Here is a 23346-nt window from a genome sequence, read left to right as displayed (position 1 = left end):
CTATGGTCAGAACTTAAACCAGACTGGTCACCAACATGTACCTTGGTAAGTGCAAAAATATGCCCTGTGACTCGAACCCTTCTCCCTGTTCCCCGTTCCGCAAATTGTCATGACAAACACACTTGATACACATGTCATGTGAATACTTCGTTTTTAATTGTTTCAATGGGATAACATATTAGACCACTTAATTGATAAGAATCTTTCAGCAAATTTTCCATTATGATCTTATTTCACTAATGAGTAGCTGAAATAAACTTGCAGACGTCTGTGCAGCAGAGATGAGCTGGATTATATTCTATCTTGTCTCTTGTTGTTTTGCCAGACAAGTAACAGGTAATGATTTAAATGTTTTGCATGCGAATGTAGTAAATCATCTGTTAAATAACTGTGTATAGGGTTAACATTAAAGTCCCTTTTTTGACCCAGGAAAATGAAGCTTTTGAGAACTATCTAACTATCTCAAAATATGAAAAAAAAATGCATTAAATTAAGAAATACAAATCAATCATACGAGATTAACAATCATGTTATAACGTCGTTATTATGTCCAAACATGCTGATTATTAAGTTCTAAAAGTAATGAAAAGGCTAATTTTCAGCCGATTTCCATCCATATTTCGTTTTTGGAAACATTGGCCGCAGGAAAATAACATCATAATAATCCAAGCGAGGCTTTACAATTATTATAGCCATTTATATTTTCCATCCAGATCTAGACATAGGTTTTTATTTTTGTACGTTCGTAATTTTCCAACCCCAAAAAACACAAAAGTTGATACAAAACATTTATATACTATACTTTATTAATATATTAAGTTATTTCGTAATGGTTTGTTATCATGCTAACTCGTCATATTTGAAATTTTTTTTTTATTTTTACAATTATTTATATATCTTAATTTTGTTGAGGCAAAGTTAAGCTCAAGTATGGTGATTTTTACATTAGCACTAAAGTTTGGTCCAGATGGACATTATGGCCCCTAATCCTTTGTATGGAGTTGATATCGATGCTTGATTCTTATCTAATCTAATAAGTTGATACACCAGAGCTTGCGTTACCTATCATTATATCTTTGATAAAGGATTGTTGTTTACATGGCAGCTTTTGAACAAAAGGTTCCTTGTGGTAGAGTTAAATTCCCCCTTCAAACGTTTTATGGACGCCCTCATAATTTGGTTGAGATTTTTAGTATCTGTGCAACAGATGACGACGGATATGTTTTGCCGTAACCAAAATCCGTCCTCTTTTCTTTGGTAATGTATTGTACAATAATCTTTGTTATTGGAGAAATTTCTTAGACAAAACAATTAATGTATTTGTAAAAATCTTATATATCCCCTATTCCATAAAATTGAGAACGGAAATGGAAATTCCATGTATTCCTCAAAGTTTTTTTATTTGTTCGGTAAATACCTTATTTGTATATGCTAAAATCTTTATCTGTATAAATCACAGCTGACTTATTAGATTTACCAGATACATTGAATATAATAAAACGATTAATATGAACTTACACAGGTCAACCGATGTCACGTCCCCACATGTACAATATCCGGTACTACAACACGGTACTTGTTCGCCTAAGTGCAATGTTAACTATTTTACACAAGTATATGTACACAATGTTTGCATCGTAGAACAAAGATAAGTTATAGGTGTGCAAGATTAAAAACAGCACACTGTAAAGCAATCTCGCAATTTATTCCCGTTTCTAAGCAATAGAAATAGATGCTTTTTTCCAAAGAGTGACGCGCTTATTTTTATAGATATTTTTTTTCAAAGACGCGCTTATTTTTATAGATATTTTTTCAAAGACGCGCTTATTTCTAATTCATCAATATCTTTTTATTTTATTCATGTTATTCTAATGTAATCGTTGTTTTTTTTTTGCAGCCTCAACTGTTGCTAGTGTCTTATTATTATGAGCCGCAAATTTTATAGGACACTGAAATAAATGTGACACGTATGGAAAGGAAGTCTTGGATAAATGATCACCTTTGCATACGATGATATGCTCCTATTGCTGGTTGAAATAACAGTGCAATTAAGAATCAAATATCTGCATTTAACGGGAGTTATTTTCCTTACTACAGAACACAGTATTTACCTCAAACCTATTATTTAAAAAGCTATGCGGTCCTTAGATGTGAAATTCTGACTCATACTTCTTTAATATTTAAGTATTTTCAAAAGTGAATCTAGATTGATGAAATTCCCCAATGATTGAGTGGGTTATATAAATATGACTATAAACTCCCATCCTTGTACCGCAAGTTGGACACCGGTAATTAATTGAGAATATCATACTTTACCTATTTCAGTTTAATCTAATTCCTAGAACAGAAGGGGGATCTTGAAATTTGTCTTTTATCAAATTTATGCTTGTTTATTGTTTTTCTTATAAAAAAACGTTTTTTTTTACCGTAAACTTGACACTATGAATCAATTTGGAATTCTATATTTTACCTCAATATTATAACAACATCTTTTTTGTTGAAATTCTAGCACATATGAATAAAAAGATGTTTCTCATAATTATTTTTTTTTTCACAAAAAAAGTCATTTTTTTTCAATTTTCACATGCCGCAAATTTGATACTCCCAGAATAAATTTGGAATAGCATATTAAAGATCATTAAACTATATTATAATTTTTCATCAAAATATTAGGAAAACAACATATCTATTAAAACCTCTTTTTAACCAAAATAAAGAATACTTTTTGTCACTTTTTTTCTTTCTTTTTTACAAAGACGACACAGACCTTCGTAATATGAATATAAACACTGTGCACATTAATGATTGAAATCAGATGATGTAATTTTGACTTAGCATACGTTATAAACCATATCCAGAAATCAACGCCACTTTGCTTATTTGAATATTATACTAAAGAAATCGAATACGGGTCACTGAAATTATATTGAAATGAAAGGGAATTTAAAAAAAAAATGTCTGTTTTAACTTTAATTAAAGTGATAGACAGGTTACGGGGACAGAAAATAAATATACACAACAATATACACCATTTAAACGAAACATAATGACTGTCGTTGTAAAAATCAAGGTTCCTGAGCTATTTTAAAAATCGAAGCGAGAGGCTTTTAACATTGCAGTATAAAATACAGGCTAAAATGGCTTAAACGTCAAATTTGCAAACTTCGTGTTGAAAATTGGCTAACAAGGTCATTACAAAAACAGGTTGCGGGGATGAAACTTGAATGTCCAAAGAATAAGCAAGTCCAAACCTTGTATGTGTAGTCGTTGAACTCTAGGTTCCCACGTAAAGTCAAATGCCCCTATTTCAAGAAGAATAAACTCACGAAAACACGAAAAATTCACTAAATTCGCGTTCATTGTTTTGATTTTGACCGCCTGACAACTTTACGCAAATATCAGAGTGATTATAAACAAGGACTATGTGACGGGCAACTTATAATATCCGTGTTATAAAGATTTTAATGATATCAAGCCAGTCCAGTTCAAACTATTATCACGTGGTACAATTCTCATTTACATATTATGAATATTAATTAGCAAAAGTACTACTAATTTCAGGCTATGCGGACAGCCAGAAAATAATTGAAAGGCACACCGACTAGTCGGGAAGGTATTATTAAAGAACCTGCTCTAATGGAATCGAACCATCATAGCTAAATACTCCCTCGCCCCAAAAAGAAAGAAGAAACAGTTGAACCAGAATTAGTCATGCAAACCCTGTCTTTTATATCTTTTCAGATCATAAACAGAAATCTTAACTTTTTGCTGTACTGGAAATTATGTATTAGCAAGTCAAAACATTTTATTCCGGGGAGCTTCAAATAGTTCCCCTTTTCGATGTCAAACCCAATTAATAACTCTCGAATTTAAATCATGTTCTACCAATTTCAGTGCAAAAACCAGGATTTGTCTATTGCTTTTTATCAAAAATTTACATATAAAATATTATGGTTTCCAGATGCATCAAAAGTTAGACTTGTGGATGGAAAATCCCTTTACAAAAATGGCGTTGAAGTTTATGAGGGACGCTTAGAGGTGTTTTACAATAACGAATGGGGCAATGTCTGTGATAATGGCTTCAATCAGACGTCAGCTAGAGTGGTTTGTAGAATGTTGGGATTTGAAGGGTTAGTATCAATATAATCTCTATTTTTTTTTTCATATACTAGTATGAACGACGGGAATTTCATTTAATGTAAATTAAAAGTTTTAAAGATTAAGTAAGGAATTTTTATTTCTTGTGTGCAGTTCTTTTTAAAACATAGTTTGATGTAAAAATATGGTCGAAAACAATAGTAAGCTATTTTGTCAAATTGCCTGTTGCAAACCAGATTTAAACTATATGTTACGAATGTTTTGAAATATTTTATGTTTCAAAATCACCGGTTTTGAGATAAATTTCCTAGTACGAACCATAACAAAATTTCTGTCAAACTGCTATGCCGTCTTTGTAAGATAAATCGTTACATCTAAAAGTCGTTGATGAAGGCGATTTAGTAGAGGCGATATTTCTGGATCAGTGTAAAGCATTTTGGATCATAAATTACAAAAAATGTAGAAAATATCATACTTCACTACATTGGTTTACTTGATATTTGGCCGATAGCTATCAAGTCGTATCCATTTCGGTTATATAATAGACCATTTTCATATTACCGACTTTTGACTCCGGAATTTATTTATTTTCGACAGGTTAACTTCTCTGTGTTAGGACATCCTGGTACTCGGTCAGACAAGAGCAACGTAAATAAGTAAATTCAAGCTTTTAATCAGTACAGTTTTGAGGGAAAGCTAACTGTTTAATACTTTCTATACATGACTAAATCATCGGAAAACAGTAAACTTTCCCCCAAATTGCACCGATTAAATATTTGATCTTACTTCTGTTGGTTGCTCGTAATTGATCGAGTACCAGGATGTCCTACTATGGAGTAGGTAACCTGTCGAAAAAGTATAGAACCCGGAGTAAAAAAAGTCGGTAATATGAAAATGGTCTATTATCTCATAGAAATTATACAAGAATACAAACTTTATGGTATACATATGTCGAGGAACAAAATAGAGATATTGTAAATTCAGAAATTTATTATTGCAATTTTTGAAAAATGAACACAAATGCGAGATTAATTATTGCGATTTCAGGAAAAGGTGCATACAAATATTTGCATCAAATATCAGAATGCGAGTTCTTATTATTGCAATATTCACTCAGTCGCATTTTTCGAATTGATAGAATCCTCGCAATAAATATGTTTACATGTTAAAAATGTATAATGCATATATATATATGAGAAAGAAGGTTAATTGACAGAATCAACTTCATCGATTATAACTCACACAAATTTATAAGCTTAGATTGTTTGGATGTATTCACAATTTCCATGAAGTTAAGAGAATTACAATTTTTCGTGATTTTGTTTTCTTTTCCTTCTGTTGTAAAAAACTAACATCTGGAAGATAATGGAGTTCATCACAAATATCGCCATCTTCACATAAAGGACATGATCGATTTAATCTTGCGGTATTAGACTACCTCCCGCATTCTATTTGCAGTGTATGCCTTTCTTGTACAGAATTTAAACATATCTTTTTCACTTAGTACATCGAAATATTTTTCAGTTGTAAGCAATTCTTTAAACAGTCGGTAATTCATAGTTTTTGCAAGGATTCTGTATTTCAGAACCTAGCTTTAACAGCACGCTTAAGTTTATTAGCATCATAAAGAGTTTAATATGTCCATATAAAAGAAAGTCCACATTCGTTTAGGATATAACGCCTAGGTGTTCGCCATGAGTGCTAGAGATCGTAGGTTCATACCCGGCCGGGTCAAACCAAAGACTGGTATTTGCTGCGTATCCGCCAAACCCGCGGCATTAAAGAGTAAGAGCAAAGACTGGTCGGCTCGGAATAATGTCACCGGGTAGGATGACACGTTTTCCTGCGGACTGTAACCTTGTGAACTAGCACATTAAAAGTCAAGCCCAGCTTATCGGTCTTGTGCAAAGCTGGCTTAACATTCATATTACATTAACGTGTTCTCATCCTGAATATAAATTTAATTTGCCACAGGATGTTAAGCAGCCATCCATAATCATCAGCATCATCATCGTTTTTTATTTCAATATCAATATCTAATGGGTATCTCTGCCCAACTCGTCATAAATTATAGAGTTAGGTGTCGTAGACTAAACGTTGAGTATAAGTTTAGATTTCAGATGAACCTTTTCAAGCATAATACCTAATCCCCATAGTTCACAACCATATAGTAGAATTTGTTAAACAAGTTTGCCAAAAAGGTCCTTTAACATTCAACAGAAAGATTGTGGCAACTTTACATGTCTTAAAATTTCAAGTTCTTGAAAATTATACACCTAGATAATTGAAATTCTTGACGATTTCTATATTTAAGTCAATTTTTCAAATGTATATACATTAGAAACAGGTACACCTGTATTAGTTTTAAGTCCTATATTATTTTTGATGTTTAGCGAGGATTGGTCCAAAAGTGTGCAGTTCACTATCCAGTGAAATTATTAAATCAAAAAGTGTATCTGCATTCAAATATTCTTACAAGTCATTTTTTTTAACAAAGTATTATATTTGTGACTTTAACTACTAGGCATACCATAGTTGTTTTTTTTTTTTTTTTTTTTTTTTTTTTTTTTTTTTTTTTATACATATAAGTCTTAAAATTTGTTCAAAGATACTGATGTAAAATTGTAATATACGTACGTCTTACATCAGTATCGTTGCACAAATCTTAAGACTAGAATGCTTGTTTCCTGTCTGTGAAGTAACGCCTATTCTCGGAATAGTAGTAGTTAACGCTCCACTAGTGATACCCTTTGCACATAGCAAGCAAAAACCAGAAAAAGAGGACGATACAATGATATTTCCAACGAATATTAGACATGTTCAGAAAGTCAATTAACTATGCAGACATTTTACCGACACCCTTACCCTACGCTGACATAAAAAAGGGGAATTTATGGTTATGTGATAAGTTAACACAATGGTTTGGGGGGGGGGGGAGGGGGGGGGGGGTGGTTGCTTTGGAATTGTAAAGTTGTTTATGCCATATATGATTGTTTTGTTTTCTTAGTGCGCTATCTTTTCGTTTTCCCGTCTCTCATTATTTTCTAAAAAGGGTCGTCTAGTTTGTTTTTCTTTTCTGTTTCTTTTGCCGGATGATTGTCAGACATTTTAATAATTATCATGTACTAGTAAATAATAGAAATGTCAAGTTGGATGTGAGAAATATCAACGTGGAAGTAAGAAATTTCAAGCTGGAAGTGAGAATTATCAAGTTGGAAGAGAGAAATGTCATGATGGAAGTGCAAAATGGAACTGACAAAATCCAACTTAAAAAGGAGAAATATTAAGATTGAACTCCCGATATACAAACATAATTTTTGAAGGTTTGTCATCTTTCATTTGTACTGTATATCTTTGTTTTCCAGTAATGCGGTGATGAATTTAAATTATCGTTATGGAAATAAGCCAATAACTCTTGACGATGTTACATGTATTGGTTCTGAAAAGGACATAATGGACTGTAAACATACAACCTGGCGAACTCATAACTGCAATCACGAAGAGGATGTAGGCGTTCGATGTGGTAAAATTTTTTCTGCCTCTATGTTTTTATCTTTTCTTTATAATATTGACCAATGAGTCTTCCATTTTATTTGAAAAGGAAGCGTATATCTCATTCATAATTTGTCTTCATATCTATTCGTAATGGGAAGGCTTACAGTATCATTAAAACTTACAAGACGTTTTATCTTTGGGGGTATATCATCGCCATTACAATAGTTCTGATTGAAATGATAGATAAAAAATGTTTATAATCAAAATTATTTTACAGAGCAGATGTGGAGAATAAGCAGATTTAAAGAAGACGTAGTACTTGAGTTTTTCATGAATAATTCCTATGTGCAAGTGTGTAACACAAATGTTGCTGACGAAAAGGTGTGCCAAATGCTTGGTATTGAAAGGTACTAAACATTAATCAACTGAATTTCGAAGACAAACCTGCTAGGTAGTGGGGGAAAAGGTTGGGTAATGAGAAAATATTTCCGTGAAATACCAAAATTAAAAAAAAAAGAAACAGTGATATTTTGCACCTCGCCGTCATAGATATTATCTGAAAGACTAAAGCAAATGCCTCGTGTCTAACAGCAATTTCTTCATAAAATATCCCAAATATCTGTTCGAATTTATTGTCAATTTAATATTTAAATTTTACATACATTGATAGGTTTAGATTAAAGTAAACGACATGTGTAATGCTTAACATACTTATATTATATCGTAGATATTTCGGCCCAACAAAGTGTCGGTCCCTTTTCAAAATGTGACAAAACAATGAAGTCTTTGTCTTTTTTAAAGAGCTTTATTTATTTCATCTTGCTTGTATAATTTCATCTTTTATTAGTATCGTTGCAAGAATCTAAAGACTTTAAACATTTATAATTGTGTGTGTTTGTTTGTGCTGTACAGTCGTTAGACTGTCCAGTATGTATTAAATTTACTGGTTGGTTGTTTTCTATAGACTCTTATATATATGTTCGAATAAATAAGTCAACATGTTTTCTATAAAGTTAGGCTCTCCCTCAAAATGGAACTATCATACGAATAACTCAATCGCGTAGAAAAAATCATATCGGTGTGTAGTATTGTATACGTACCTTTCTATAATCCTTTCTGTAATGTTAAACAGCTAGATGCATATACATTGCAAATGCATGTAATTCATAAAATGTTACATTAGATATTTTAGGCTTTGACCGGATGTATTAAAACGTTATGTGGGTTGTTATGGAGTGAATTTTTTAAAACTATTTCTGATTGTGTCCAAGCTTTCTATTGTAATTAACGTGTAAACCCGAGCGATTAAATGGTTTCGTACCGAAATAGACAAATTCTAGTTTCCAAAGTATATCCCGAAATATCAATCAGAATCGTTATTTGCAAGTCACTCCAATATTAAACAATGATAACCAAAACACATATATATAACTATGACACAAGAAACACTTGCAAGCGCACTATAAAACGGTTGATTTATACCACAGCCAAGTAGAATTTAGATAACAAACACACTTTTCAAATATATCTTTGTACAGCACAATGAAAGAAAAACAAGTCATACGGCACTGTCAATCTGCACAGCACAATGGAATAAAACAAGTCAACGGCACTATCAATTTGCACTATCTGTCAAATAGATCACTAGGTAGCAAAATGAACACAATAGCCTATAATCACTTTAATACAACAATAACAGAATACTCCAACTTTGCTAAATGAATTATTTATACTATACACTATTCAAATCAATTAACCCAACTATACCAAATAAAGTAGCAAATTGAACACTATATATTTTCACTGTCAAATAGCTATCACTTATTTATTCCCTGGATATATTATTAGAATTCCGAATCTTAGAATTATTACTAATAATCCACACTTCACTTGGAATTCACTATTTTAATCCAAAGAACAAATTATACTCACTATTCACTATATATAAATATATCCGTTAAGAATGGTCTATACACTGACACTGAACTGCTCTCTCTCCGGTCTTATATACTACCTAAATGGACGAGTCCAAGTCCCAATTGAAGGGTTGTCAAGAAGGTATACTTATCACATGACTGTTAACAAGTCTATTATCAATAAAAGGGGTGTTTCAGTAATTAACAAAGTGTGCTCCTTATTTAGGAGGAACTAAATGTAACAAATGAACAGGTTGACATGCTTTAACCATTTTCACTCGCCGGAATTATTGTATACCATAACAAAACAGGTATTTTCGTTACATTACCCACGCCTCAAAAACCATGCGTCCTCGCATGACTCCTTGAATACATTTGACATGCTGAGAAATCATCTATCAAAGTGGTCATTTTTCATACCCAAACGCTACCATAGTGCAGGCACTATTTCCATTGGACATATATACATCAAGACAAAGACTTTTCCCGCTTTGCCACTTCACAATACCAAAACAACTTTGGTTAGATTCTGACCATATATATCTTCAACTATATATATATCTTCTGACCACAACGTCAGGCACCATTACATCCGACAATAATGTCAGGCTACCCTTTTGTCCATCAGATCAAAACTGATGACATCACAAGACACAACCCGTAGATACAAAGTCTACCTATATGTCCAAATTCCAGTCAGCCATATCAACCATATTGAACTTTCTTCTTATGCACAAACACTATTGACAGGATTTCTCTTTTTGTCCGAAAAAACTTTTTAAAACTTCCTACTTCAAAATATCCCTGTTTCTAACATTAACCTCTTTCCTATTAACGTCTGTAATTTTGAGCGTCACTGCCAAAGAATAAATTTAAAAGGTCCCTAACAAATTTTGCCTCAGCAGCGGCCCCAAGGAGCCTACTCTTAACGAAATCTGCAGGAGGGGTCTTTTACATGCACAGGGCGTGACATGTTCCTGTACATGGGGCCTCGGATTTAACGTCCCCATCCGACGGACTCCAGAACATAAAAGGGCTGGACAACACAATAAAACACAAAGAGTACATTATCTATACAATCAAACTCTTGTTGACTTTATTTAACGAAACAAAATGAATGTCAGTACACTGTAAACTGTCTATATTGAATCAGCTGGCACTTTCTTCTCAATGATTCTGATCTTTTTTGCCATTTTCTTCATAATCTATTATTATTTTGATGTACTTGGTCACTAGTCTTGGTTCCTTTGCAGACTGCTCCTTTGCACCAACCGTTTCCATTCCCCTTATAGTGTGAATCTTAGGTGTATTCACTAATTGAGGGGCCAAAGTCTTTGCCAATTTCTGCCTAAGATCCTGTACTTTTCCTCTTGGCGTGTGCACCGGAGTTGGTCTCGTAACCTTTCTTATTATTCGTCCAATCTCTACAGTTGAAGTTGTTGGCTTATCAGCCATATTAGCCGCCTCCGGCTAACTTTGTCAACACTAATCTCAACAATATCTTCATCACTTGAAATGTCCTCAAATAGACTTTTTGAATTGTCCACTTCTTCTTTGCCGGTATCTTCTTCCGAGCTTGAAGACTCACTATTATTATCAACCTTCTCGGGGTACTTCTGATCTATCTTATTGTGGTCTTTGTCAATTCTCTTTTCTTCTGAAGATTGAGTCACATTGTTATTATTATTGTCAGCCTTATCGTTATTCTCGATTTCCGTACCTTCCTTTCCGGGTTCAGCTGAGCAATGAATGTTCTTGATATGCTTATTAAGATATACCCGTTTGGTGGTGTTATACGAGCACAAGTCACAAAATAATCTTGAATCTGTGCATTCAATTATATGCTTGTTTCTTTGTTCCTTGGTCCTAAAGGTGGAGGGCAGAAAGGACAAAGCATCCGCTCACTAGCGTCAACTTCCATTGAGATAGGAATATTCCCCCTTCTGGGCGTCACTTTTGTCTTTGGCATCTTGAACTGCAATGATAAAGAAAAACACTGATACTAAATTGGCACAAATAAAAATGATGTAACAATAAAAGAGGCAAAATCACATAGCTATTTACAAATTAAAACTTAAACATCTAATCACTGTAATCTTTCATCCAAACGGGTGGCTGTCTCCTTCTTCCACTCCAGTTTGAAAAAATTTGAACTTGTTCCTATTTTTCCCAGTGGTACATCCTCTATAGTGTGCTGTTCACCACCCTCAACAGGGACACTCTCAGCATGCTCTAATACCTCAGGCTCTCTTTCTACAATTATCTCATTTGTATCACTTAGAGTTTCGGGTGGTTCTAATGGTTACACACTCTCTCCCTCAAGTATTTGAGGATTCCGTTTTCGCATACGGTCTACATGAATGATCAGAGTTTTCCCTCTTTGACCACAATTAAATTTATATGTCACATCGGTACACTTCTCGAGTACCTTAAATGGACCTCTCTAATAAGAGGTTAATTTCGATGACAGTCCGACCTTCTTTACCTGAAAATAAACATAGGCTTCGTCATCTTTCCGAAAATCCTGCCATGACAGTTTCAAATCATGATACCTCTTCTGCCTTAACATGGAAGATTTGGTATTTTGTCTTACTTTCTCATGGGCTTCTTCCATACGTTCTTTCAACTCCAACGCCCATTGATTACCTAGAAAACTCTGTACATCAACAGGAATCTCATACATCAAGTCAATTGGCTTAGAAACTTCCCTACCCAACATGAGATAGTTTGGAGTAAAACCAGTGGTCTCGTGTTCTGCACTTCGATACGCCATCATCACATACGGAAGGTGTTTGTCCCAATCTTTGTGATGCTCGTTCACATATGTACTAAGCATGGTATCCAATGTTTTATTGAAACGCTCAACTTGTCCGTCCGACTGAGGATGATAAGATGTTGTTCTTGTTTTCTTGATATTTAACAAACGACACATTTCACTGAATAAATTGCTCTCAAATTGTCGTCCTTGATCTGAGTGTAGGTATGATGGGACGCCAAACCGTGCCACTACCTGTTCAACAATTAGATTTGCCACGGTTACGGCTTCCATGTTCAGCATGGCGAAACTTTCAGTCCACTTAGAAAAATAGTCTGAGACTACCAGAATATACCGGTTGCCGTTATCCGTTTCTGGAAGTTCTCCCAAAATATCAGCAGCAATTCGTTCCATTTGATGACAACTTTGAACCAATTGCATGGGAGCTTTATTGGTTCGGCAAGGATTTTTCCTTCGGTTACAAAATTCGCATCCTATAATGTATCTACGAACATCAGCTTGTAATCCAGTCCAGTAATACTTCTGACGAATTCTCTCAATTGTCTTTCGAACTCCCAAATGTGCAGAAGTTTTATTATCATGGCACTGAAAGAGTACATTTCTCCTCTCATTATATGGCACTATCGCTTGTAACCGATTTTTCGATTTGTCAGAGGTTTTAAATCGTCGGTAAAGTATACCTTCAATGATTTCGAGAATATCCCATTGAGACCACAAACATCTAACAGACAAACTCCTTCCCGATATCTCTAAGAATTGGGGTCTCTTCTTATTCAGAAAAGACTCTTTAATAAATTGAATGTCTTTATCGTTTTCTTGCAATTCCTTCAAAGTAAGTTGTTCGACTTGCGAAAGCTCATTAGAGAGATTATCGTTGACTGCTCGGACGATGCCCTTTTCGTTTTGCAATTTCTTTTCCCAATTATAGTTGTATCCACATTGTTTACATGGTATCCGACTTAAAGCATCAGCACTATTATGTCTTTGGCCGGGTCGATGGAAAATTTCAAAATCAAACTCACTCAAAACCTCAAGCCACCGAGCAATTTGACCCTCTGGATTCTTGAACTGCATGAACCAGCGAAGGGAACCATGGACAGTACGGACAGTAAACTTTTTCCCATAAAGATAATGTTTAAAGTGTTTCACAAAATAAACCACAGCCAAAAGTTCTTTTCTTGTCACACAATAGTGTCTTTCGGCTTTATTCAATGTTTTTACTTGCATAGCTAATGACGACTTCTTTTCCATCTTCACCAACTTGAGAAAGTACAGAACCGATAGCTTGGTTGCTGGCGTCAGTATCAAGTATAAATGGACGTGAAAAATCGGGATGCCCTAGAATAGGTGCACTGGTCAATTTAATCTTAAGGAATTTAAACGAATCTTCGCATTCTTGTTTCCAAACAAAATCCCTACCTTTCTCAGTTAATCTGTGGAGACATTTAGCCACAGCTGAAAAATCTTTTATGAATCTCCGATAATAGCCACATAACCCTAGAAAGGATCTTAATTCAGAAACATTTAATGGCGTTTGCCAATTCTTTGTAGCCTCTATTTTTGAAAGGTCCGTGGCAATCCCAGTTTCAGAAATGACATGTCCTAAGAAAAGAACTTCTTTGACACACAAGCAACACTTTTTGGCTTTCAATTTCAGACCAGCCTTTTGAAGGCGTCCAAACACCTTTTCCAGGTTCTGAATCATGCCGCTGAATGTTTTTCCCATAACTATGATATCATCTAAATATATCAAGCAAATATTCCATTGTAGTCCAGCAAGCACGGTCTCCATTAGCCGCTCAAACGTGCTGGGTGCACAACATAATCCAAATGGCATTGTTTTAAACTGAAACAAACCTTTCCTGGTTGCAAAGGCTATCTTGTAACGATCTGCTGGGTCTAACTCTACCTGCCAATAACCACTACACAAATCAAGAGTGGAAAACCAAGCATTCCCTGAGAGTTGTTCCAGAGAATCGTCGATCCTTGGGAGTTACCTTATTAAGTCGTCTATAGTCAACACAAAATCGATATGTCTCGTCCTTCTTCTTGACAAGCACCACTCCTGATGCCCAAGGACTATTGGATGGCTCAACTACATCCTTCTCTAGCATTTCATAAATATTTTTGTCTAATTCACATTGTAGATGTACCGGCGTACGCCTGGGTGGTTCTTTGAAAGCAGGCGCATCTCCTGTATTTATTTTGTGTTTGATAAGGTTAGTTGGCCATGACGTTGTCAGTTTGTTTTCGATCTATGAGTTTGACTGTCCCTCTGGTATCTTTCGTCCCTCTTTTAGTTCTTCCAAGATCTTTATCAGTCTCGGCAAATGATTTTTTATATCTAAGAATTAGTTTTCGTAGCTGTCTTTCTTGGTCACTATTGAGGTGTTTACTTGATTTTTCCAGCAAGTTCTGTAAATCCGGCCTGAGAGAAATTTCCGGATCTGAATTATGTTGCTTCTGATCTGAAATACTTATGACTTCATGCACTTGTCCTATACTTGTCCCTTTGTGAATAACTTGCACTTCCTTGCACAAATTCATAAGTCGGATAGGCACTTGATCATCGGTATTTACCAGTGTTCGAGCAACTAATGGTCCATCCTGTTCCAGTTTGTTCTCCAAAGGTTCTACTATCCCTTCGAAGTGTTTCATTGTTTGTCCCTTCGGTACGCATACTACACAAGAAATAACCATTTCACGTACAGGTGGCATACTAATCGTTTCTGATGCGACAATTCTATAACATCCAAGCTTACCCTCAAATTGAACAGGATAGTCTTTCCCACTAACAATCAATTTCTTTGCTACCACATCAATAACACAATCATTGTCTTTGAGAAAATCTAAGCCTAGAATACCATCGGCGCGAATATCAGCTACAACAGCTTCTAACCGAAAGAAAGTATTCCCGATTCACACATTAAAATTCCTTTCCCTTTCACAGATAAGAGACCTCCATTTGCCGAGGTTATTTGTTTGTTGCACTCTTCAAGATTAGGCTTTCTATTTAGCTGGTAATAGAAACTAGAAGAAATAATTGAAAGAGTCGCTCCTGTATCAACTAGAAACTTTGCATCTTTATTATTCATATGCACTTCAATGTACATTCAAGCCTCGTCAACTATAGATACGTTTGGTTTTCTGCCATTATTCATTCTACTAATGACACTAGACGATCCGTTGTCATTTGATCGAGGGGTTTGGTATCTATCCCCTCGTCCACGTCTATTATATCCACCACCTCGGCCTCTATGGAATGAATTGTCGTGTGGTTTTCGTTGTGGGCATTCTCTCACAAAGTGACCACTTTTACCAAAAATGTAACATTTTTTGTCATTTGTGAGATTTCCCCGCAAGCGTTCTCCATCTTTTAACTTACCCCTTTCAATTGTAAGTTCCTTAATCATATTTTGAATTGATTGCATGCCCTGCTCTAGTTTTTCTACAGCAGTATCTGTATCTGGGGCTGCAACAGGGATGAGCTCATTCCCCTCTTCTTTACTATTATAATCGGCGGATCGCAAATAACCACGATGAGCTCTGTTTGATTCTTCGGTTTTATTGAAAGCTTCTAATTCTACAGATAGTTTAACTGCTTCATCTAGACTTTTGGGTCTTGATTGTTTTATTTTTAATCTCATATCAGAGTCGTACAAGGAATCTATGAACTGCTCTAGAGCAAGCGTTTCACATACGTCCCTAGGTGCCGTTGGATATGCTAAGTTTGAAAGCCTTCGAAACACTTGGCCTAATTCAGGCAAAGACTCTGTTGCCTTTTTTCTACGCTCCCGAAACTGAACCCTGTATAGTTCCGTTTAACTTGGTGGTGCAAACCTTTCTTCCAATGCAACCACAAGACTATCATAATCACTTCGAACTTCTGTTGATAAATCACCTAATATTCCTTGTGCTTTGCCTCGTAATGACACTGCTAAGTACAAACCCATTTGTTCATGTGACCAATCATTGACTTTTGAAACCATATCAAAATGAGATTTATAATCGATCCAAGAATTACCCCCATCATACGTAGCGGGTTTAATTTTAACACCTTGGTTAGGATTTTTCATTTCACTAGAATTGTCCCTTGTAGACTTTTGTTTCTCCTCTACTAGAATACCCCAATTCGAATTTCTCGAATTACTAAGTGGCATATTTGTACTCAGGGGCTGACTAATATGACCTTGCTTGTCACCAGAGTTTCTATCTAAACTATTACTATAAGGGAGAGTTTCTGAATTTGTTGAAATGCCATTTTCTGATGTGACCTTAGACCATGCACCAAATATGACTGTGCGCCCCGCTTCATCAGATCTCAATGGGTTTGTTTGTATGGCTGTTTCAACCCCAGAATCACTTTCCTGTGCATTAGTACCAATTTTAGGTGTTGAATGCATAAAACTTTTTCTTTCTTTTAAACTATTTTCAAGGTGTTCAATAGCTGATGTTAATATTTCCTATTTCACTATTTAAATCAGACATGTTTAATAAATTTACTCACCAGCTTTATAACTCGTTCGGTCTTTAAACTGTTGACACACAACGTAGTCTCTCTAACTACAAAACACAATCAAATTATATATACTATAGCAATGATATTAAACGAACACAAAAATCAGAAAACACAATTCAAATGAAAGATATATTTCTAAAGAATTTAGAATCCCACCCTGCTGCAACCAATTTGTAACGTGTAAACCCGAGCGATCAAATGGTTTCGTACCGAAATAGACAAATTCTAGTTTCCAAAGTATATCCCGAAATATCAATCAGAATCGTTATTTGCAAGTCACTCCAATATTAAACAATGATAACCAAAACACATATATATAACTATGACACAAGAAACACTTGCAAGCGCACTATAAAACGGTTGATTTATACCACAGCCAAGTAGAATTTAGATAACAAACACACTTTTCAAATATATCTTTGTACAGCACAATGAAAGAAAAACAAGTCATACGGCACTGTCAATCTGCACAGCACAATGGAACAAAACAAGTCAACCTCACTATCAATTTGCACTATCTGTCAAATAGATCACTAGGTAGCAAAATGAACACAATAGCCTATAATCACTTTAATACAACAATAACAGAATACTCCAACTTTGCTAAATGAATTATTTATACTATACACTATTCAAATCAATTAACCCAACTATACCAAATAAAGTAGCAAATTGAACACTATATATTTTCATTGTCAAATAGCTATCACTTATTTATTCCCTGGATATATTATTAGAATTCCGAATCTTAGAATTATTACTAATAATCCACACTTCACTTGGAATTCACTATTTTAATCCAAAGAACAAATTATACTCACTATTCACTATATATAAATATATCCGTTAAGAATGGTCTATACACTGACACTGAACTGCTCTCTCTCCGGTCTTATATACTACCTAAATGGACGAGTCCAAGTCCCAATTTAAGGGTTGTCAAGAAGGTATACTTATCACATGACTGTTAACAAGTCTATTATCAATAAAAGGGGTGTTTCAGTACTTAACGAAGTGTGCTCCTTATTTAGGAGGAACTAAATGTAACAAATGAACAGCTTGACATGCTTTAACCATTTTCACTCCCCGGAATTATTGTATACCATAACAAAACAGGTATTTTCGTTACACTTTCTACAAAACGATAACAGGATAAACCTATATAAAAGAAATCAAAATGTTACTGATATAATTGATATAAAATGTAAAAATCTACCGATTTAAGATTGCGTATTGAAAAAACAAAAGATTTGATGTTGAATATTTCCCTTGATTGGTAACACGAGGGTTACTAGTTACGTAATAGACATGTATTACGTTAGATTTTATAAGAAAGCCACGAATAATATTTTTTTCTTCGTTTGTATATATGATATCATATTTTATCAAACAAGCAACTCTTTTTACATCCTTTTACTGCGTTCCTATTAACAGAAGTGCATGAAGCAGTTTTATAAACAGCCCAATTTTCATTTATTCAATAATTCCAACCTCCTTTTTTCAGCAAAGATTTTGCCATCGATGTCATTCCTTCATCCCAGAAAGCTCGACGCTTTGTGGATTTGAACTGTAAGGGAACCGAAATGCTGTTATCACAGTGCAAAAGAACGATTCATTTACTGGGTGAATGCAAGGCTAGGTCGAATGCTTTTAGATGTGAGATTAATTGTTTTGTATTTTCTTAATGGATTTATGAGATTTGCATATCTGGAGACATATGTTGCCTCTAATCAAGTATGCAACACGTGATCTTCCACTAATAGTAAATACACCTTAAGTTATCTTCAACTATAAATAAAATGTTACTTCATCTAGTCACTAATGGGGTAAAATAACTATGCCATACCATTGCACAAAATAATAGTTATGTTTACTTATACAATACTGCATATATTAACCTCTATTTTGTTCAGATATGTAATCTAATGTAATGATTAATATTTCAAAAAAGAATGAGTTTTAGAATGCATGTTAACACTCAGTCATCCGATAGAAATTAATGGGACCACAAACGCCAAATTAAACCAGTACAGTTTGATTACATGAACTAAAGTGTTGTAAATGACATTGTTGTCTGTGCAATGTCAAATGATTTTGCAGCAATATATAGTACATATATTGATTATGTCTCCTTGGTATCTTCAGCCTCTTTTGTATGTGATATCGAAAGAGTTCAGCTAAAAGCAATCTCGGTGTACAATCATTTATTAATGATGCTTATTCGTAGGTCACTTCAATAAAAACCAAACTCAAATATCAATCTTGAAAAACATTTAATAATCTATGCAGTTTATACTTTCTGGTAACAAAACCCTCTTATTTCGAAAATTATAAGACATCTATAATTATACCCCCGCTACAAAGGAGAATGGAGATACAGTATTACCACGGTCTGTCCATCAATTTGTCTGCCCGTCCCATGAAATTTCTGTTTCTTTTTTCTCAGAAACTGTTAATCAAAGATTCCTGAAATATGTTATATAGCTTTATGTCAGCATGCTGTACAGTGTAATGCAGATTCAGATTACTTACTCATCAACATCCTGTTTTTCGAATAGTTAAATATTTTGAAAATAATGGCCATGCATGACATTTGTGTAGCATTTTTCTAGCTATTGGAAACAACAAATAATAGCTTCCTGAAATTTGTTATATGGAATCATTTCAACATGCAATACCGTGTGACGCGTTTTCAGATTCATAGCTCATCAACTTCCTATTTATCGGATGCTTATATGTTCTAAACATTATGGTCATGTATGCAATTTCGTCGCATTTTCTCGGGAACTACAAATAAAAGCTAATTGAAATTTGTTATCAGGCTTCATGTGAACATGTTCGACAGTGTAATGTGATTTCATACTCTTTCCTTTTCAGCTTTCTGATTACCGATAACTTAAAGCGGGAATATTATTAGTGAGAAAGAGCTTACAGCTCTAGTTGTTATATAATGTATATAAGTATAATTAAATAACTTTAAAAAAGATTAGTTCCAAAATCAAAAGATTATTTTCCGTTGTATATGTTTTACCTTTCAGGCTTTGGGCAGAGACTGACACACGGTAATACACCTTACAATGGACGATTAGAGCTTCATCATGACGGACAGTGGGGAACTGTTTGTGATGATGGTTTCGGCGATGACCAGGCATCTGTAGTTTGCAGATATTTAGAACTATCTTGGTCAGTTAAGTTCTTATTTCTCATGTAAAACCATAAACATGTCATAAAATGATGTCTTGAAGTTCTTTTGATGACATTGATCTGATGATTTAATATTCGCAAGTTGAGTTTACTTTGAGTTTGGTTTTAGTAAATTCGAGGATTCTTTAATATGGTAAAAATTGTTATTGTTTTGTTTGTACTTGTGCTTTTATACAGAAATCTTTATCAATACGGATTCTATAGTACGCGCTTTCATACCACTCTAATTTTTAGATTATCTAGATAAAAGTAGGTTCGAAAATATTATATTATGTCGAAAAAGTAAAATGATCCACAAACACCATCCCAAAATCTAACGATTTGCCAGCAATAACCCGACTTAGATGCGCAAAGGGGTAAGCAGCTGTATATGCCTCTCTAGAGGCAACGTTGCGATGACAATGGCATATACAAACCCTGTGATAACTCACATTCAATGTTACCATTAACGAGGGAAAAAATAACCCGCTTAATTGGACCTATCTGGCCATGAACTTTGAATTTGTAATCCTTGTCATTGCAACACTTCAGGAATGGACGGTTTTCCTACGAGTTTAAAGATTGGAGTGCCGGTTCAAACTACCTACTAGACGACATTGTCTGTACCGGAAGAGAATCAAGTATAGTAAAATGCAGACACACGTCCTGGAATACTCACAACTGTGACACCACACACAGAGAAGATGTTGGTATTCAATGTAAGAACATAATTTGTAATCAATTTACACAAATTTTGTGAAGAAATTCATGAAATAGATTATTTAGAATAATCAAGTATCTACATTGTACATTTATTGTCGCACTCTGTGAATGTAACTGGTGTGATAAACCACACCTCTAAATATAGTTTTGCAGCTTTAATGATCGTTTATTGTTATTTCCCATCATTCTTTAAAGGCTAAACATGTATTCTTTTAATCTGCAACATATATAAGTTCAAATATTTTAAAATTGTCTTAAAATCATATTGCTTATATTTAACGTAATTTTCACATCAAATCATGTGTTGATCTAAATGAAATATTTTCTGCATTTTCCACCTTAAACGACAACGAGAAAAACAAAGTTAAACTTGCAAACTTGGTTGTTTTTATATATTGAGTTTTTTTTAAAATAAATAATGGTATATTAGGATAACTTATCATAGATACTGAACTCAATATAAAACAGAATTAGATTAAAAAAAAATTCCAAATGTTTCAAAATACCTGTCGTATATTCTAAAAGAGATAAGTTTATGTCCCGCTGCCAAAGCCCGTAACAATATCCTTTTTATTTCTCGTGAAAACAGTATACTACATGTATCAACTAATCGATACTGGAATTAGGTAGTGGCAATTCATTTTAAAACCTAAAATATACTCTAACAAATCTTAAGAAAACATTTCGGATATGTTCCTTGGACTATTAATCAAAGAAGAACTAGTTACTGGATACCTATATTACATAAGTATTTATTATCTTGTTTTAGGAAAGAAAAGATAAAAATTGTGTTAAAACCTTTATGATTTACAGAAAAGATTGCCTTTTTTATATTGGTTACACTTAGTGGGCGTGATAATACTGTAGACAAAAAAGAACCACTCTGATGCAAACAAATATAGTATTCCTTTCTTTCTACACCATATATTTGATACGTTTTGTGAGCTTTAACAGACAAAACAGACAGTAGGCTTACCTTTTAGTAGCATAAACATTCCTCTACTCGTTGACTTTATACAGAGGTTATTCAGGAACAATTAAACAAAATGCGTTGCTCCTAAACTTAGCGCCCGCCTTGTTGTTAAGGTCTTCTCATTCTCTCTGAATAAGTAAAGATTTTGTTACCATTGTAATTGCATCCATTCTTATGAGTTAGGTTTGCTTTATATCTAAACTAACATAAACAAAATCGTAAGTGAGGGCCGATTGAGAACTCGCCTAACGAGATTTCTAATGGTAAAATTCCCATTTCTAAGACGCAACATTCTTGATACTCCTGCATAGGAGTATATTTCATACAATTGTTACGCTATTGAAAGTCTTGCGCATCCAATCGCAGATTCCATGATATAGGATGAAATGAATTAGAAGCTATTCAACAAAAGATTATAAACGGATAAGTACTAGTTGAAGATATATCTTTGTAAGTTCTACGGACGCCACCACTATGTAGTGACCATTATATATTAACTCTGTTGGCTGCTTTATTACTTTCGTTTCGTCTTAACCTGGATATGTATGTAATTCTCGTCACTAGACGTTAGACAAGCAACAATCAGTCAATCAATCAACAGATGAAAGAGGTGATTAAAGGTCTAACAAATAATGCAACATCAATACATGCGGTTATTCCTGCGACTTCCTCAGTGGTCCTTAATGTGTTTTTCATTAGTAAAATACGAATCTTTTGGTGGATATTTAACAGTCTTTGGTATATGCCTTCACAACTCTTTGTTGCGGATGGAGGGGGAGTAAACAAGATTATAATATTGTATAGACGCCTGTTTATTGTTCTTGATATCTTGATGTCTTGTTTTTCCTTGGTTTCGCTTGGTTGCTGTTTAATTGACGATTATCTATTAACCAGTAAAATTGAGAACGGAAATGGGGAATGTGTCAAAGAGACAACAACCCGACCATAGAGCAGACAACAGCCGAAGGCCACCAATGGGTCTTCAATGCAGCGAGAAACTCCCGCACCCGGAGGCGTCCTTCAGCTGGCCCCTAAACAAATATGTATACTAGTTCAGTGATAATGGACGTCATACTAAACTCCAAATTATACACAAGAAACTAAAATTAAAAATGATACAAGACTAACAAAGGCCAGAGGCTCCTGACTTGGGACAGGTGCAAAAATGCGGCGGGGTTAAACATGTTTTTTGAGATCTCAACCCACCCCCTATACCTCTAGCCAATGTAGAAAAAACAAACGTACAACAGTACGCACAGTAAAAATCAGTTTAAGAGAAGTCCGAGTCCGATGTCAGAATAGTGCCCAGGTCTATTTATATTTTAACCGTTAATCTAATATAGGCTCACCAGATGAAATGGCTCTTACACTTGAAGGTGGCAATAAGCCGAATGAAGGAATAGCTCAGATTATGTTAGGGAAACAGAGAACCAATATATGCAGCTTGGGATTCGATAAAAAAGATGCCATCGTCTTTTGTCGGGAATTTAACGGTAATTACCGGTAAGTCAACAGTAGTTTATGAAGCTATTATATTGCTTTAAATCTAGAACAGGAACAAAACTATTATTCTCCTCGTCTACAAAATGGTCAAAAATATAACAGTATATGTAAAAAATCCAATTTCAATTTTTCGCAAGTCCCCACTATTCTTTATTTTGTC

General features: G+C 34.4%; 1 protein-coding gene across 3 annotated transcripts in view; it reads left to right on the top strand.

The window, feature by feature from the left end:
• The first annotated feature begins 238 nt into the window (after positions 1 to 238).
• The window catches only part of LOC127715984 (uncharacterized), a 55116-nt gene continuing 32008 nt past the window's right edge, over positions 239 to 23346 (top strand). For 2 of the 3 annotated variants that reach the window (XM_052222088.1, XM_052222086.1), the window contains exons 1-7: positions 3727 to 4130; positions 7464 to 7621; positions 7871 to 8000; positions 18309 to 18460; positions 19843 to 19987; positions 20540 to 20706; positions 23027 to 23186. In XM_052222088.1, the coding sequence (XP_052078048.1) occupies positions 3877 to 4130; positions 7464 to 7621; positions 7871 to 8000; positions 18309 to 18460; positions 19843 to 19987; positions 20540 to 20706; positions 23027 to 23186 (1166 nt within the window). In that variant the 5' untranslated portion in view covers positions 3727 to 3876. Of the gene's footprint in view, positions 337 to 3726; positions 4131 to 7463; positions 7622 to 7870; positions 8001 to 18308; positions 18461 to 19842; positions 19988 to 20539; positions 20707 to 23026; positions 23187 to 23346 lie in introns of those variants that run through there. The other variant, XM_052222087.1, reaches the window with a different exon arrangement.

The sequence above is a fragment of the Mytilus californianus genome, unplaced genomic scaffold (genome assembly GCF_021869535.1).
Source record: "Mytilus californianus isolate M0D057914Y unplaced genomic scaffold, xbMytCali1.0.p SCAF_9, whole genome shotgun sequence".
Lineage (NCBI taxonomy): Eukaryota > Metazoa > Mollusca > Bivalvia > Mytilida > Mytilidae > Mytilus > Mytilus californianus.
The sequence above is the reverse complement of the archived record's forward strand: the minus strand, read 5'-3'. Positions and strand labels throughout refer to the sequence as shown.